This window comes from Rhinopithecus roxellana, chromosome 2 (assembly GCF_007565055.1).
Source record: "Rhinopithecus roxellana isolate Shanxi Qingling chromosome 2, ASM756505v1, whole genome shotgun sequence".
Classification (NCBI taxonomy): Eukaryota; Metazoa; Chordata; class Mammalia; order Primates; family Cercopithecidae; genus Rhinopithecus; species Rhinopithecus roxellana.
The window spans coordinates 80,660,832-80,678,915 of record NC_044550.1 but is presented as its reverse complement, the minus strand read 5'-3'; the positions used below and the strand labels follow the sequence as shown (position 1 = coordinate 80,678,915).

At 42.2% G+C, this 18,084-nt stretch overlaps 1 protein-coding gene and 1 pseudogene across 2 annotated transcripts in view; both read left to right on the top strand.

The window, feature by feature from the left end:
- Positions 1 to 1,884: 1,884 nt before the first annotated feature.
- Positions 1,885 to 3,125, top strand: LOC104655023 (annotated as a pseudogene). The gene has a single exon (XR_004052538.1). The product of XR_004052538.1 is annotated as a nucleosome-remodeling factor subunit BPTF pseudogene (transcript).
- A 5,729-nt stretch (positions 3,126 to 8,854) lies between these two features.
- Positions 8,855 to 18,084, top strand: part of FREM3 (FRAS1 related extracellular matrix 3) — a 119,720-nt gene continuing 110,490 nt past the window's right edge. The window contains exons 1-2 of the mRNA XM_030926019.1: positions 8,855 to 14,039; positions 16,288 to 16,377. Coding sequence (XP_030781879.1) covers positions 8,855 to 14,039; positions 16,288 to 16,377 — 5,275 coding nt within the window. The remainder of the gene's footprint in view (positions 14,040 to 16,287; positions 16,378 to 18,084) is intronic.

Sequence of the window (18,084 nt, the reverse complement as noted above, 5' to 3'; positions counted from 1 at the left end):
TTCTCCTGCCTCAGCCTACTGAGTAGTTGGGATTACAGGTTCCACCACACCCAGCTAATTTTTGTATTTTTAGTAGAGACGGGGTTTCACCATGTTGGCCAGGATGGTCTCAAACTCCTGACCTCAGGTAATCCGCCCACTTTGTCCTCCCAAAGTGCATGGATTACAGGCATGAGCCACCATGCCTGGCCGACACAGTTCTAATATATAGAATCTATAAGGAACTTAAATCAACAAGCAAAAAAAAAAAAAAAAAAAAATCAAAGTTCAATGAAAAAATGGGCAAAGGATATGAACAGACATTTCTCAAAAGAAGACGTACATACAGCCAAGAAACATATGAAAAATGCTCCACATAACTAATCATCAAAGACATCAAAGAAATGCAAATTAAAACCACAATGAGATACCATCTCACACCAATCAGAATGGCAATTATTCAAAAGTCAAAAACTAACAGATTCTGGCAAAACTGCAGAGGAAAGAGAGCACTTATACACTGTCAGTGGGAGTGCAAACTCATTCAGCTACTATGGAAAGCAGTTTGAAGATTTCCCAAAGTACTTAAAACAGAACTCCCATTCAACCCAGCAATACCACTACTGGGTATACACCCCAAGGAAAATAGTTTATCCTACCAGAAAGACACCTGCACTCATGTGTTCATTGCAGTGCTATTCACAATAGCAAAGACTTGGAATCAACCTAGGTGTCCATCAACATTAGATTGTATAAAGAAAATGTGGTACATATACACCATGGAATACTATACAGCTATAAAAAAGAATGAAATTATGTCTTTTGCAGCAACATGTATGCAGCTGGAGGCCATTATCCTAAGCAAACTAACGCAGTAACAGAAAATCAAATATCACATGGTCTCACTTACAAGTGGAAGCTAAACACTGAATACACATGAGTGTAAAGATGGGAATAATAGACACTGGGGACTACTAGACAGGGGAGAGAGGGAGAAGGATGTGGGCTGAAGACCACCTGTTGATTCTTCAAAGTGATTGTTTTACTTTGTTTTACTATGCTCAATGCCTGAGTGACAGGATCATTGGGATTCCCAAGCCTCGGCATCACATAATATACTCACGTAGCAAACCTGCTCATGTACCCTTTAATCTATAATAACAGTTGAAATTATTTTCTAAAAAATTAACATGAAAACATATTAATGTTTTTTCCACCTTTATTGATATATAATTGACAAATAAATGCTTTTTACATTTGAAGTGCATAGCATGATGTTTTGGTATACAAAGACATTGTGAAATAATTGCCACAGTTAAACTAATTAAATTATTTATCACCTCACAGAGTTAACTTTGTGTGTGTATGTGTGGTAAGAATATTTAAGATCTTAGTAAATTTCAAGTGTACAGTACAGTATTATTAACTGTAGGCACCATGTTATACATTAGATCTCTAGAATTTATTAAACCTGCAGAACTGAAACATTGTACCCTTTAACCAACATCTTCCAAAAATATATTAATGTTTAAATGATGACATTTATATGATATTTGAACATCCATTCAATAGCTACTAGTCATATTTTGTAGGTATAATAATAATATACTGTATGATGTAAAATCATATAGTAAGATATTGTTGAAGACACCAATTCTCTTTGAAAACATTTAATGAAGGTAGAATCATATTTCAATAGTCATGTATTTCCTACCCATATTCTGCACTTTTACTATTGATCAAAAGGGGAAACATCACAATGGAATGCTCTGAGAGGATATGCAAAAAAAGAAAAAACTGAGAAGTAATTGTAATTTTATCTAACTGACAAATATACTAACAAGTCATTTTCAGAATTTATCTGAGCTTTCAACTTCAGTGCTAAAGTCATGATTATAATATGGAATGGATCGTATTTTAAGAAAGACAAAAGCTGATCTAGTAAAATTACATAATTCTGCATCAGACAAAACCTGTAGACATCGAAGTGAAATCATTCAGAAACAGGTGGTGATGAAGCATAATGCTGTAATAGAACATTTAAAACAGAAAAAGAGCATGACTCCAGCTGAAAGAGAAGAGAATCAAAGAATGATTGTCTGTAACCAGGTGATGAAGTATATTTTGGATAAGATAGATAAAGAAGAAAAATAGGCAGCAAAAAAACGGAAGCGTGAAGAGAGTGTGGAGCAGAAACGTAGCAAGCAGAATGCCACTAAGCTGTCAGCTCTGCTCTTCAAGCACAAAGAGCAGCTCCGAGCCGAGATCCTGAAGAAGAGAGCACTCCTGGACAAGGATCTTCAAATTGAAGTGCAGGAAGAGCTGAAGAGAGACCTGAAAATTGAGAAAGAAAAAGACCTGATGCAGGTGGCTCGCTCAGTCCACAGCAGTAGCTGTACCCTGTCCCCCAGTGACGGCAGCTCCTCCAGCCCCTCCAGCCCCTCCACCTTCACCTCCCCCTCCACCTGCTGTGCAACACACAGTCCTCCTGTCCACGCCCACCTTACCTGCAGCTTCCCAGAAGAGGAAGCGGGAAGAGGAAAAAGACTCAAGCTCAAAGTCCAAGAAAAAGAAAATGATCTCTACTACCTCAAAGGAAACTAAGAAGGACACAAAACTTTACTGTATCTGTAAAACGCCTTATGATGAATCTAAATTTTATATTGGCTGTGATCAGTGTCAGAATTGGTACCATGGGCGCTGCGTTGGCATCTTGCAAAGTGAGGCAGAGCTCACTGATGAGTATGTCTGTCCACAGTGCCAGTCAACAGAGGATGCCATGACAGTGCTCACGCCAGTAACAGAGAAGGATTATGAGGGTTTGAAGAGGGTGCTCCGTTCCTTACAGGCCCATAAGATGGCCTGGCCTTTCCTTGAACCAGTAGATCCTAATGATGCACCAGATTATTATGGTGTTATTAAGGAACCTATGGACCTTGCCACCATGGAAGAAAGAGTACAAAGACGATATTATGAAAAACTGACAGAATTTGTGGCAGATATGACCAAAATTTTTGATAACTGTTGTTACTACAATCCAAGTGACTCCCCGTTTTACCAGTGTGCAGAAGTTCTTGAATCATTCTTTGTACAGAAATTGAAAGGATTCAAAGCTAGCAGATTGTGATATCTTTAGTCTGAATTTTTAACTGGAATCAGAACTGGATGTTGTGGTCACTCTTTGTTTTATTGTACCTCGTGATTACCTAATTCAAAATTGCCCCCCAAAAAGTCAGATTAGTTAATATAATTTTTTAATGTTAAAGATGTATCGTGGTAAAACATTTATTCTAGCAGCCATGTTGAACAATGTATTTAAAAACTGTAAACTCTTGGAATACTGTATTTATCTGCTATTGCAGATAAATAATAATAATAATAAATAATAATATTATTATTTTCACTGTACACTAAACATAATAACTCACTGGAAAAAGCCAATATTTAAAAAATATATATATTTGTCTAATAAAGATTACAATATTTTCAGCCAACTGGACAAATAGAGGCATTTACAGAAGCATTACCATTGTGGTGAAAGGTGTATGTGTGTGTGTGTGTGTGTGTGTGTGTGTGTGTGTGTTTATTTACATTGATGAGGGGAATATAAAGGGAAAAATATGCTTAAAAAAAAAAGCAACCTTAAAATCACATTTTTCTATTAAAGTCCAGAAAGTCTCCCTTCTAGTTTCACAGTTTTATTCACAACTTTCATTAGTAAACCAAATTACTGTACAGTTACCAGGACTAAGTCAAAGCATTTGTCTTATTTTCAGCCAATATTGAGAGTTTGAATCAGCTCTTTGTGATGGCCCAGAGCAAGATAGAGCCGTCTTCGCCTACCTCATACATGCTGCCCTCTTCTGAATGCCTTGCTGTGCATCATTTTCTCTGAGTAGTGACAGCCTGAACAGGAACTTTCAGTCAGGGATCATGTAGCCAACAGCCTAAAGGATGGCTCTTTCCAGCATGAGAGAGCTACTGACACCTGCTCTCTTCTAGATACTAGTTGATGTCTCAGAAGAACAGGCAAAACATTCATTTCCCTCTTCCCTCTTTTTTCACAGCACTCAGTTTTCAAATGGCTCTGACATTACCAATGTACTTGACTTTCTTTTTTTTAATTTTTTTAATTTTTTTTTTTGAGACGGAGTCTCGTTCTGTCACCCAGGCTGGAGTGCAGAGGCACACGATCTCGGCTCACCGCAAGCTGCACCTCCCGGGTTCACGCCATTTGCCTGCCTCTGCCTTCAGAGTAGCTGGGACTACAGGCGCCTGCCACCATGCCCGGCTAATTTTTGTATTTTCAGTAGAGACCGGGTTTCACCGTGTTAGCCAGGATGGTCTCGATCTCCTGACCTCATGATCCACCCACCTCGGCCTCTCAAAGTGCTGGGGTTACAGGCATGAGCCACCGTGCCTGGCCTGTACTTTGACTTTCAACCACCTTTTTGAAGGCAAGCAAAATAGGATAACTAGTAGTTGGTTGGGAATGTTTTATAAGTTAATGAATGCAGCATCACTTGTTTGATATATGCTGAGTGATTATTCCCATTGGGTATAATGATCTTCTCCTTGCTCCATTGTATGGAGCCTGCCTTTACCAACATCCCATCATGTGTAGAGGCACAGAGAATAGTAGTGCCCATCCCAGAGGGCACAGAGAACCTAGCCCAGATTTATGCAAGAAAGACATGGCCCTGAGATGTAGTTAGTGAGGTGGAGCTGCAGCTACTGCACTCTTCAGGTTGGGAGAGACTCACAGAAAATGAAGGTGCCCCACTGAATCTATATGTAATGGAGGCAAAGGTGGCTCCGCTACTGGCAGGCTGTGTGACTTACTTCAGTTAACTTGTCTTGAAGATGCAGTCCCCACAGGTTACAAATGGTTTGGATGCCATTTTAATGTTTTGTTTCGTTTTGTTTTGTTTTACTTGTAGTCTCCCTGGAGCATGTTCTAAGAGCCCTCTGGTGACCCAATTAGACCAAAGCCTCTAGATAGGCTTTACTGAAGTACATTAATGCTAAACATTTGCAAGCAACCTGATTCAAGGCATTCATGGTATGACATGTGGGGTTTAAGATCTTTTGTTTCTCCAGCTGCTAGAGAAAAAATAACTTCCACAAAGATCAGGTTAGATAGCTGATCTCGGCTCCATTAGTTTGAGGGAATGGGGACTGCTATTCTAGCACTTCCTGGTTCATAAGGTCAGAACTTTTCCTACCTGTTCCCAGTAACTTCTGAAAGCTGGATGTGACTTTTCTAAAAATGGACTCTCTCTGCCACAGCACACTCAGGATATTTGGACACATAGTCTCCCTTCTATGACCTATTTAATGCCATTTATTGTAAGTACCTCAGGGCAGAGCCAGTTATTTATGAAGTGCAGCATGATGGAAAGTTGCCCTGAAGTGATAGGGGTATGTAAGAAGTTCCTCCCAATAGAACATACTTTTAGTTATAGTGGAATTAATTCACAAGGTAAAATTTTTCTACTTAACTCCTGTAAGTCTCAATTTCTTATCTATAATTATAATAATTACTTACATTTATTGAGTGCTTACTGTGTGCCAGGCACTATTCAAAGCCTTTTATATGTAGTAATCTGTTTAATTCTTATGATAGCTGTATGAAGTGGGATCTATTATTACATATAAATTAGAAATACGACACATAATCAGCTTGCAGGGGTTTTTCACAATGATCACATAATGTAGGGCTTATGAAAACCTCGGGGCTGGGTGCGGTGGCTCACGCCTGTAATCCCAGCACTTTGGGATGCCGAGGTGGATGGATCACGAGGTCAGGAGATCGAGATCATCCTGGCTAACACGTTGAAACCCCGTCTCTACTAAAAAATACAAAAATTACCCGGGCGTGGTGGTGGGGGGGTAGTCCCAGCTACTCAGGAAGCTGAGGCAGGAGAATGGCGAGAAACCAGGAGGTGGAGCTTGCAGTGAGTCAAAATAGCACCACTGCACTCCAGCCTGGGCAACAGAGCGAGACTCTGTCTCAAAAAAAAAAAAAAAAGAAAAAAGAAAAAAGAAAGAAAACCTTGGGCATAGCATACAGTTTGTAGTTCCCACTTTGCTTCCCACATAATGACAGACTTGATGCAGCTCAGGTTTAAAGAATAAATTTGGATTAATGAGAGACTGAAGTACAATATGGATAGTGAAATTGCCCTGCGAAAAGAAAATTTGGTAATATAAATATTTGGCTAGAAATCAAATTTGAATTTTCTAAACACAGCTTCCACTGACCTCTAATGAACTGGCATATTCTGAGGAAAGAAGAAAGAAGTCATCCTACACTTGCACTGGTTTCTCCTGCCTGACACCTAGACTGCATAGTATGTCGATCACTACTTCTGATTTTCTTTCATTTTTCTATTCATTCATTCATTCACTCATTCAACAAATACTTATTACATACCTGCTATGTGCCAGTACTTGGCATAAGCACTAAGTATCAATGGTGAACATTACATACTCCCTGCTCTCCTATAGCTTAAAGCCAAACAGGGAAGACAGACACTAATCGACCTGTACGTGAATAAATAATTACAGAGATTTTGCAACATGGTTTGAAGAGCATATGAAAAGTACTTCCTGAAGAAATGGGACTTAAACCGGGAGGTAGAAGAGAAACCAGAAAGGTGTGGCAACAGTAACAATATGAGAGATAGCTATAGGAGTTTGCCAGATGGAAGTTGCTAATGACCTTAGCAAAAGTTTTGTTGGTGTGTCTAAGGTGGAGACCAGACTGGGAGTGCCCTAAAGAGACAATGAGTGAGAAGTGAAGAAATGGAGACAGTAATGAAATAAAAAACCCTTTCAAGACATTTAATGGTGAAGAAGAGGAGAAGGGAATATGTGCTTAAGAGGGAGGGTCAGAGGACAAAAATATAAATATAGTAGTTTAGCTTTCTGTTATCTCAGCTGTCCACATCCATCTCTACTTCCAGTGAAAATAGCATGGAAAAAAAGGTACTTGTCCCAAAGTGAGTGAGTGTGCTTGAAAAAGAACCAAAGCTGCACTCTTATAGGAATATTCATTTGGTAACTTTAATATATGCAAACTAATAAAAGTTCTACCATAAAAACCCATCCTTTGGACAAGGCAGCAGCTTTATAAAATATAATATAATGACTCATTTACAATGAAATTTTACCTGTGTTTCAGTTAAAAATATATTTTAAAATAATATTTTCCCAGATACACTGAATATGGTATAATTAGGCTAAACACATATTGATTCAAACTTATTATCTCAAAATTCTGTTATATGAACAAATCTGTGTGCTAATGGGGCACACTAACATTCAACTAAAGTGAATTGTATAGACCCATAGCATTTCACTGGATGATTAAATTAAATGTTTACAGAGAAAATTAAATCTTTCAAGTCACTAGCAGATTATTCTTGCCCTGGAAATCAGCTGATGCTATTGCTGCAGTGAATAAAACAGGCATTTGTAACACTGTAAAAAACTAAAAGAATAACTTGGGGATGACATTTAAAGAGTTCTAGTCCCCCTTGAAGCCATTTCTATCAATATAGTTTGTAGGCATCATTTTTACTGTCATCAAAAGGTCTCTCACATTCACATTAATTTTATAAGGAAGCACGTTACTATTATTACTACTTTATTTATAGAAGAAGATTACTCTGCACTGTAACTAAATTGGTTATTTTAAAACTTAAAAAGTTAATAGGATTTTGTTACGTACCTAACACTACATTCATGGTCATCTTCATCTGAGAGCCATGAAGAGCCTGATTCCAGGTGTTAAATAGATTGAGCCACAGAAATTGATCCAAGTACCTGTGTTAAGTATTTTCTCTCCTACTGTTTCCTTTGACATCCTCCCCTCTGGCTACTGTCTACGAAGAAAGGAACTAGAAAACAGCATGTCTAATAAACTAACAGGCAAGTCACTCTTGATCAGATATGGAAATTACATTCTAAGAAAACGGAAGGAAGCCAAGCCGCACACCTGATTGTGTTATGTGAGACCCAATGACCAAAAAAAAAAAAAAAAAAAAAAAAAAAAAAAAAAAAAAAAAAAAACAAAAAAAAAACAGATTACAAGCTATTCAAGTTTGGGTGCTGATTATCTTTTTCAAAACCTGAGCAGAAGAAAAATGTCACGGTTGTTTGGAAGCACCGAATTACAAGATCCTGAATAAGCAGCTTCATCAGACAGACAGCTAGAAAATCCTATTTGCAGAATAGCTCCCACCAGTTTCTTTTATGTCCGAAGTGAGACTCAGTTTTTGGCTAGAAAATACACTCCTGTCAGCGGTAAGGAAGAGGAATGGTGTCTCTCCCCCTTTTCAGAAACACCATTCCCTGGATGAATGGACAACAGGAGCGCAGTCTCACAGACGCAGGACTGACCCGAGTACAGTCACCGTCTCTCTCCCAACCCTGAGGGGGGACAATCCCTTTGTGGCACCCGGGGAAGCCAGTATCCAAACGAGCTGGTCGGAGTCTGGCAGCGTGGGCAGCAGCGCGGCGACCACGGCTCCGGGCGCGAAGGTGTGTAAGGTAGGCGGGGTGAAGCACCCAGGAGCGGAGGGAAGAGCGCTGCACCCTCGCTAAGTCTCGCCGCGCTGGGCGCGTATCTGGGCTGCCCCAGAAACCAGCAGAGGCAGACTTGGGACCCGGGCAGAGCAGGAGGTGGGCAGAGCCCCTTCCCCCGCTGCGGTTACCTGCAGCAGCAGAAGCGCAGCCGCTGGCTCTTGCTGGATCCGCGCGTCGGCTACCGACTGGACAGCAGCTACCGCCTCCACAGCCTGCACCTGCGACCTCTTTGGACAGGGAACCCCCGCCCCGGGAATCCCAACGCCAGGAGCCATCCATGGCCATGGCGGGGGCTTCTCGGCACCCTACTGGGACGCTCAGCCAGCTCCTTGTGGCGCTCGCCTGTCTGTTCTTGAGTCGCCCCGCGCTGCAGGGACGGGCATCCTCGCTTGGGACCCAGCCCGATCCGGCGCTTTACCTGCCCTCCTGGGGTGCGCTTGAAGGCACTCGCCCCGACGGCCCTAGCGTGCTGATTGCCAACCCTGGACTCCGGGTGCCCTTGGGTCGTTCCCTTTGGCTCGACCCGCTCCGGGACCTGGTGATTGGAGTGCAGCCGGGGGACCGGTGCGAAGTCACTGTACTGGACGCCCTGCCGCCGCTCAAGGGCGCGCTCTCCCCGCGCCGCTTCCCCTGTGCCTTCGGGCCCCGCCAGGTCCAGTACACTCACTTCGGCTCCCACAGCCCCGGACGCGCCCGGGTGCTGCTGCAGCTGCGCTACGACGCCCCGAATCACACGCTGGTGCTGCCCTTCACGCTGGCGGTGGACGTGGTCTTTTCCCAGCTGGAACTGGTGACGCGCAACAGGCCTTTGGGGGTGGAGAAGCTGCAGGGCTGGAGCCGCGCCATCGACAGGAGAGTGCTGGACTTCGCCTCCCTGAAGTCCAGAGCCACGGCCACCCGCAGGTGCCTGCTCACCCCACTTCCTCATGAGGACGGCCCCCTGCCCAAGTACGGGCGCTTGGTGGACGCGGTGGGGGCCCCTCTCCGCAGGGGCAAGGGCGTAGACTGTGAGGCTTTCCTCCGGGCTGGGGTGCGCTATCAGCACACCGCTGCCTCCTCGCCCAACCGGGACTACTTGCCAATGATGGTGGAGTTGCTGGGGCATGAGGGCCAGGACGCTGGGTCCGCGGGTGTGCTGGTCCGCGAGCACTTCCAGCTGCTGGTGAAGATCCTCAGGGGAGGCAAGAACACACCGCCCAGACCCAGCTTCATGGCCACGATGATGATGGAGGTGGATCCATTTGTGCTGACAGCCCTGACACCTGACGCACTAGCCGCGGAGGACGTCGAGTCAGACCCTGGCGACCTGGTGTTCAACATTCTCAACGCCCCCACTCCCGCACCAGGGCATCCGGGGCAGCAGGGCTACGTGGTCAGCACCGACGACCCTCTAGGCCTTCCAGTCTCCTTCTTTACCCAGCAGGAGCTGCGGGAGCTGAAGATTGCCTATCAGCCCCCTACAGAGAACGTCCATGGAGAGCACCTCTTTCAGCTGGAACTGGAGGTGGTGGACGGAGACGGCGCCGCCTCAGACCCCTTTGCCTTCATGGTGACAGTGAAATCCATGAATACTCTGGTCCCAGTGGCTAGCCATAACAGGGGACTTGTGCTTTTTGAAGGTCAGTCAAGGCCCTTGTCCAGCACCCACAGCGTTCCTATCAGTGATAAAGATAACCTGGAAGAGGTGAAAATGGCTGCAGTCAGGGGTTTGAGACATGGGCAGCTGGTGGTGTTTGGGGCACCTGCTGGGTGCAAGTATTTCACACAGGCGGACCTGGCAGCAGGGCGAGTGGTGTATCAGCATGATGGCAGCAACACCTACAGTGACAACATCATCTTCCGGATGGAGGACGGACACCACCAAGTGGAATTTCTCTTTCCCCTCACCATCCTACCTGTGGATGATGAACCACCAATGGTCAATACTAACACAGGACTCTCACTGAGGGAAGGGCAGGTGGTCCAGATCTCTCCCTTCGTACTGAGTGCTACTGATACTGACTCTGAGGACTCAACCATCCACTTTGTGCTAGAGAACCAGCTCCTAGAAGAAAATAAGGAAGAGCCACAGTGGGAACTGGCCCCTGGTTCCTCCCACTCGGGCCACTACCTGGGGGACATGTTGCTGCGGCAGGCTGAACTACCTCTCTCCACTGAAGGTGGAGACTGGCACTACATGGAAAAGGAAGGGCTTTATGAGAAAGTGGTGACTGAGTGGCTACAGAGAGACATAATGGAAGGGAGACTCTTCTACCGCCATCTTGGACCACACAGCCCTCAAACTGTAATGGTCCAGCTGGCTTTCCATGTGCAGGATGACCATGACCCACCCAATCTCTCCAACCAGCACATTTTCACCATCAAGGTCCAGCCAGCGGATATACTGAGTCCACAGCTGTATCCAGGAACTACACTAGAAATGACTGTACAAGAATACCAACTCACTCATTTCCAGAAGAATTTCCTCCGATACATTGATCAGGACTCTGATGACGAGAACCTATGGTACACCCTACTGACACTCCCGACTGACACAGATGGCAACCACCAAGTCCGGGCTGGAGAAATTGTGCTCACTGATTCACCAGACACACTCATCATGCACTTCACCCAAGCCCAGGTAAATCAGCATAAAGTTGCCTACCAGCCTCCACAGAAGTTGGGTATTGCACCACGGGTTGTGCAGTTTACCTACCAGGTGGAAGATGCTGCAGGCAATAGCGTGCCAGGCACATTTACATTATTCCTGCAACCTGTGGACAATCAGCCCCCAGAAGTCACCAACAGAGGCTTTACTGTCTTAGAGGGAGGCAGCTTTAACCTCAGCAGTAATGAGCTGCATGTTACAGACCCAGACACAGACATTGACCAAATTGTCTTCATATTAGTCCACGGTCCCCAACATGGACGCTTGCAGTACTTTAAAAAATGTATAGTCCCAGGGGAATCTTTCATACAAGCTGATATTATTAATGGGAGTGTCTCTTACCAGCATGGTAGAGACCAGACAACTACCAGTGACACGTTCCATCTGGAAGTAAGTGATGGGGTGCACCACATACCCATCACCATCCCAATTTCTGTGCATCCCAATGTGGCTAACGAAAGTCCTAGGATCTCTATCACAAGTAGTTCATTATTGGATGTTTCTATAGATGTACTAGAGAATAAAGCCACTGAAATTACCATGGGTGTCATCCATGGCAAAAGGAAGGATGTACATGACTTGATGCTGTCTTTCATTGTACAGGACAGCCCCAAATTGGGCACTATTCTGGTCAATGGTTTGCCCACAGAACGATTCACCCAAGAGGACCTCATCAGTGGGAGAGTAGCCTATGTCCACACTGGAGGTGAAGTTGGTTTTCAAAAGCAGCACGATGCCTTCAGCCTCATCCTCTCCAATGATTCTTACCAATGGGTGGTGGGGAATAGCATAATAGAGAGAGTACAGGTACGAGTAACTGTGCTGCCTGTGGACAATGTGGGACCCAAGGTCTTCGTGGAGGAGTCCTTCATTGTCTATGAAGGTGAGAAGAACTCCTTGACCTTACAACATCTCCATGTTGAAGATGTGGACACTCCTCAAGATGAACTCCTCTGCATAGTGACTAGTCAGCCAGCCTCTGGCTACCTGGAAAAGATTGCACCAGCTCCTGGTTCAAAAATGTCCCAGTCTGGTAACCCTATCAGTGCTTTCTCCCTCAGAGATGTCCAAGTGAGGCATATCAATTATGTACAGAGTATTCACAAGGGAGTAGAGCCACAAGAGGATCAATTCACCTTTTATTGCTCTGATGGCATCAACTTCTCCCCAAATGTCTTCTTCCCTATAATCATCCTACCCACCAATGATGAACAGCCTAAACTTTTTGCCCATGAGTTTGAGGTACTAGAGGGGATGAGCCTGGTCATAGACACCCAGCTGCTCAATGGAGCAGATGCTGACCTGCCACCGAATGAGCTCCACTTTCAACTCACAGCCCTCCCTCGGCATGGACGAATCATAGAGCAGCTGGCTACAGGCAGCCAGTCCATCCACAGCTTCACCCTCAAGGAGATCCAGGAGGCCTCCACCATTGTGTATGAGCATGATGACTCAGAGACCAAGGAGGACAATTTTGAGGTCTGGCTAAGTGATGGCAAGCACACCACCCACGGAAAGGTACCCATTGTAGTGACCCTAGTGGATGATGAAACTCCTCAGCTGACTGTCAACAATGGGCTGAAAGTAGAGAAAGGACACTCTGAGATCATCACAAATCGGATCCTCAAGGCCACAGATCTTGACTCAGATGATAAGAGCCTCAGTTTTGTCCTCCATTCTGGACCTCAACAAGGGCTTCTACAGAGGCTGAAAAAACCCAGAGGAGAAGTGAGGAACAATCTTACTCTGGGAATGAACTTTACCCAGGATGAGATTGACAGAGGCCTCATCTGCTATATCCACACAGGCCAAGAAGCGATTGTTGATATTATCAAGTTTGATGTGACTGATGGGGTTAACACTTTGACAGACCACTACTTCTATGTCACTATTGGCAACTTAGACAAGGTCTTCCCTGAGGTAATCAGCAAAAGGATCACCTTAACAGAAGGTGCCAGAGTGACCCTTACCAACAGTCTGTTTAGCAACAGTGATATCAACAGCTCTGATGAACATCACTTTAGCGTTACACGGGCTCCAAGCCTGGGTCACCTAGAAAGTTCTGACCATGCTGGGGAACCCATTGCCTCTTTCACTCAGCTTCAATTGTCTAGCAACAAAATATCCTATGTTTATACTTCAAATGATGAGAAAAAGATGGACAGCTTTGAGTTTCAAGTGATCAGTGAACTCGACCCTGTGTCCAGAACCTTCAGGATCTTCATCACTGATGTGGATCATAAGAAACCTATCTTGACCATCCATAGACTAACACTACAGAAAGAGGATAGCCAACTGATCACTCCCCTTGAGTTGACAGTGGAAGACAAGGATACCCCAGATTATCTTATTCTCTTTACCATCACGCAGGTCCCCATGCATGGCATGATTTTGTACAATGGTAGCCGTCCTGTGACCACCTTCACCAAGCAAGACCTGAACAAGAACCTGATTAGCTACAAGCACGACGGCAGTGAGACCACTGAAGATAGTTTCTCCTTGACTGTGACAGATGGCACTCACACTGATTTCTATGTCCTCCCAGACACTGCCCTGGAGACACACAAACCTCAAGTAATGAGGGTCCAGATAAGATCATTAGACAATAGGCTTCCCCAGGTTACTATCAACAGGGATGCCCTAGCCTTGAAGCGCCTTCACACTGGACATATGGGCTTCCTGATTACCAGCAAGTCTCTGAAGGCAGAAGATCAGGACAGTCCCCACAGGCTTCTGAAGTATAAAGTTACCAGAGGACCAGAGCATGGCTTCATTATCAAAACTGGCCTTGGAAACCAGAACACTCGAGTGTTTACACAAGGTTAGTATGCATTCTTCCCTGACTATTCTGTCCCTCTCCTTCATTGAATCAGATCTCTCAGCTTTGTGTAAAATTGTCCTGACCTCAGACATTTGCACGAAGATTCTTGTTCTAATAAAATACAGTGAAGTATGAAATTATTCTAAAACAAACAAAGCAACAAGTCCTTTTTCATCAATTTCATCAGAATGCCCATTTAACAGGAACTCACACGTATTTCATAAAGTTGTAGTTATACCTTAAAACTGCTAAACACAGGAGGACAGCTTCTACTTCTGAAATATTATAAGATAACATTATATTAATTCTGATAATATCAGATTGATTTTGAATTTTCAGAATGACATATAGAAATCATTTGCATAGTTATTAGTAAGTCCAGATTTCTGAAGATGTTTGGTATCTAGATTTTGGATATAAATTCCTACATTGCTCATTTTTATTATACTATTCAAATGTAATTTCTACATCTAATAAAAGCACAGAAGTATGTTTGCCTGAGATTATTTTTTCTTTTATATTTGGTGGCACTACTAATTATGAACTAGAGACAGGTCCCTCTACTTTCCCAGGTGATGTGATACCTGCTGGTTTTTAAATGCTCTTTATGTTGTCATAACTTTTTTAGATAGCTCTGTGCATGAAATGTCCCACACATGATACATGTAAACCTAGATGCAAACTCAGAGGAAAACTTAACGCATGTTTAAAAAATTGTTTGGTTACATTTTCAGAATTGCTTCTAAAGCAAATGAAATCATATGGCACGTGTATACCTATGTGACAAATCCATGGCACGTGTATACCTATGTGACAAATCTGCATGTTATGCACATGTATCCCAGAACTTAAAGTATAACAGAAAAAGAAATAATGCAATCACAACAGTGATAACATTTTCAAATATTAAACTTATATAAACTTTAAATAATAAAATCATATGTGACTCTATAAGAATTGTTTCTACAAACACCTCCGAGAGCAAATTGTTTTTAAAATACTAATAATTACCAATATAAAAACATAATTATAGACCTTCATAACAAATTATTACCCAAGAGAATAGGCAATAGGAAAAACGCATGATTTTATTCTAATTTTCTTTTTTCTTAGGATGCAGGAATTATTCTTGTTTAAATTCATTTTGACAAATAGTTCATGAGTATCCACAAATATGCCAAGCTCTACACTTGTGCAGAAGATTCAAAACCAGATAGACCTGGCTCTCCATAGAGGGCCAGGATGTTGTAAAGCACATGTAACTAGAATGCCCTCCTTGCTGGGCTTTAGCACCCAGAGAATATGCACATAGTAGCACTGTGACAAAGTCAGTTTCTTAACTTTTATTTTAGGTTTGGAGGTACATATCTTTAAACTCATGTCATGCTGGTTTGTTGTACAGATTATTTCATCACCCCGGTATTTAAATCTAGTACCCAGTAGTTATCTTTTCTGCTCTGCTCCTTCCTCCTACCCTCCACCCTCAAGAAGACCCCATTGTCAATTGTTCCTTTCATTGTATTCATGAGTTCTCATCATTTAGCTCCCACTTTAAGTGAGAATATGCAGTATTTGGTTTCCTGTTCCTGAATTAGTTTGTTAAGGATAATAGCCTCAGCTCTATCCATGTTCCTGAAAAAACAACAACAACAACAAAAACACATGATCTAGTTTTTAATGGCTGCATAGTATTCAATGGTGTATATGTAATATATTTTCTTTATCCAATATGTCATTGATGGACATTTAGGTTGATTCAATGTCTTTGCTATTGTGAGTAGTGCTGCAATGAACATTTGCATGCATTTGCCTTTATGGTAGAATGATTTATATTTTTGGGGTGTATACCCAGTAATGGGACTGCTGGGTTGAAGGATAGTTCTGCTTTTAGCTCTCTGAGGAATCACCACACTGCTTTCCACAATGGCTGAACTAATTTACACTCCCACCAACAATGTATAAATGTTCCCTTTTCTCTGCAACCTCACCCAGCGTCTGTTATTTTTTGGCTTTTTAATAATCACCAGTCTGACTGGGGTGAGATGGTACCTCATTGTGATAAAGTTTCAAACTAAAGTTTTATTTTTGACATTGTAGTTTTAAGAAGATTCATGTTCACTTAATCATTATTTTCAAATTTATTAATTGGAGTACTTCTATGCCTAATTAAAACTTTGAAGTTGTTAACATACTCATTTTCATTTGTGCCAATATGACTTTGTGTGACGTTTGCTCTTTTTTTTTTTAGCTGACATTGATGAGATGAAGATATCCTATGTCTTGAATGAGGGCAGCAATGCATCAAAGGACATCTTCTATTTCTCTGTTGAAGACAATGGTAAGTCAATAATAAAACCTTTGAAAGGACTCATGGTTAACTAAAACCAACATAAAATAGGAAAAATATTAAATAATTTCTAGGCAAGTACAGGCATCATATAAGCAAGTAATCACAATCAATAATGTCATAATACAAACAAATTAATTCTTTTTGTTTCTCTTATGGTCCTGTGCCAAATGATTCTTGATAAATAACTTTTTAGGAAGAAAAAGCAATGAGGAATTTGATGAATGAAATGTGAAGTGTTTTATCTGATCTGGATCATGTGTGACATCATATAAGCAAGTGAATCTCACCTTCAAGAGATTCTGTGAATCTAGCTAGTGGTTTCTATCATTCTGAAACAAATTAGAAAATACATCTTCAGATTTTGTTGGGATTTTTATTTGCAGAACTGAATCTTATGGCTCCCTGACCTTAGATTTGAAATCTTTCTGGATGGGATAAATATATATATATATCTCCCGGCATAGAGGAAAGCTTACTTTAAAACTGCCTGTTTATGCCGCAGCTTGGTCTGTGTACTATTAACTTCAAAGTAGAATAATGGGCAGAATCTAGTTAACAGAAGCCACTTTCTTTACACACCTAGGGATTCAATGATTATGTGGTCAGCAGAAAAATCATTTTGCAATATGACAGGATAATAGCAGAAATTATCTCTGTGTGCTGCTTGCCACTCAGTAACCTCTTTCAGTACAAATCATTACTCATTCCCAGTAAGTAACCTGCATTTTCTGCCTAAATCATGTGTAATCAGTCAAGAATTGAATTTATTGTAAAGTAGTCCTATATGAGAGGCCGTATGGTATACTGACTGGGTTTGAATCCCAACTTGTCCTGTGTGACCTTGAGTAAGTGACCTTGTCCTCTTCATTCATTCCCCCATGTATAAAGTGGTGGTCTTCATACCTATGTCAAAGGGTTGCTAAGAGGATTGACTAAGATCGTAAATGTAAAGCACTTCATAAAAAGTAGGTGCTTTCACCTGATTCTTGTTCATTTTCTTAAAATTAACCAGGTACTTTCTTCCCTTCTGATGAGACTAACTACAGTTGAAACCACTGATCCCTCCTCCCCGTTTCCTTCCTTAAAGTTTAAAATCAAATCTTCTTTCCCTTTCCCAAGTTCTCAAGAACCATAAGTTCCTAAAAAGATGAATTTATGCCTTTAAACAGGCTCATAAATAAATATAAGACAAATACTTTATCTTGAATATTTTCCTTTCTGTTTTTGAAACGAACGTCACTCTAAAAAGATGTATCTCTGACTCTGACACTATGCTTTGTGGACCACGTTACAAACAAAAATCAGTCTGTGATGACACTGTAAGGTGGATTTTATGTAGCTACCATGTTTTAACTTTTTTCTGTGAGCTAGCCTGTCCTTAAGACATTATGACTTTTGATCCTCACTACAAAATAAAAAGTAAATGTTATGATGCCCATTTTAAAATGAAGACACCATGGTTGAATAACTTGCCTGAAGTCATACAAGTAACAGGCAAGTAAACTGGAATCAAATCCAGGTCTTGCCAATTCCAAAGCTAGGGTTCTTAACTGCTAATGCTACACTCACCCTGCTTTGGGAAGCTGAAGCCATAGACAAAAGTTAGAGAATAGGGCCAAGACTGCACTTCTTAACCTGACAAAGAAGCACCTTGAGAATCAAAGTGATGAGAATGATCAAACACAAAGTCCAAAA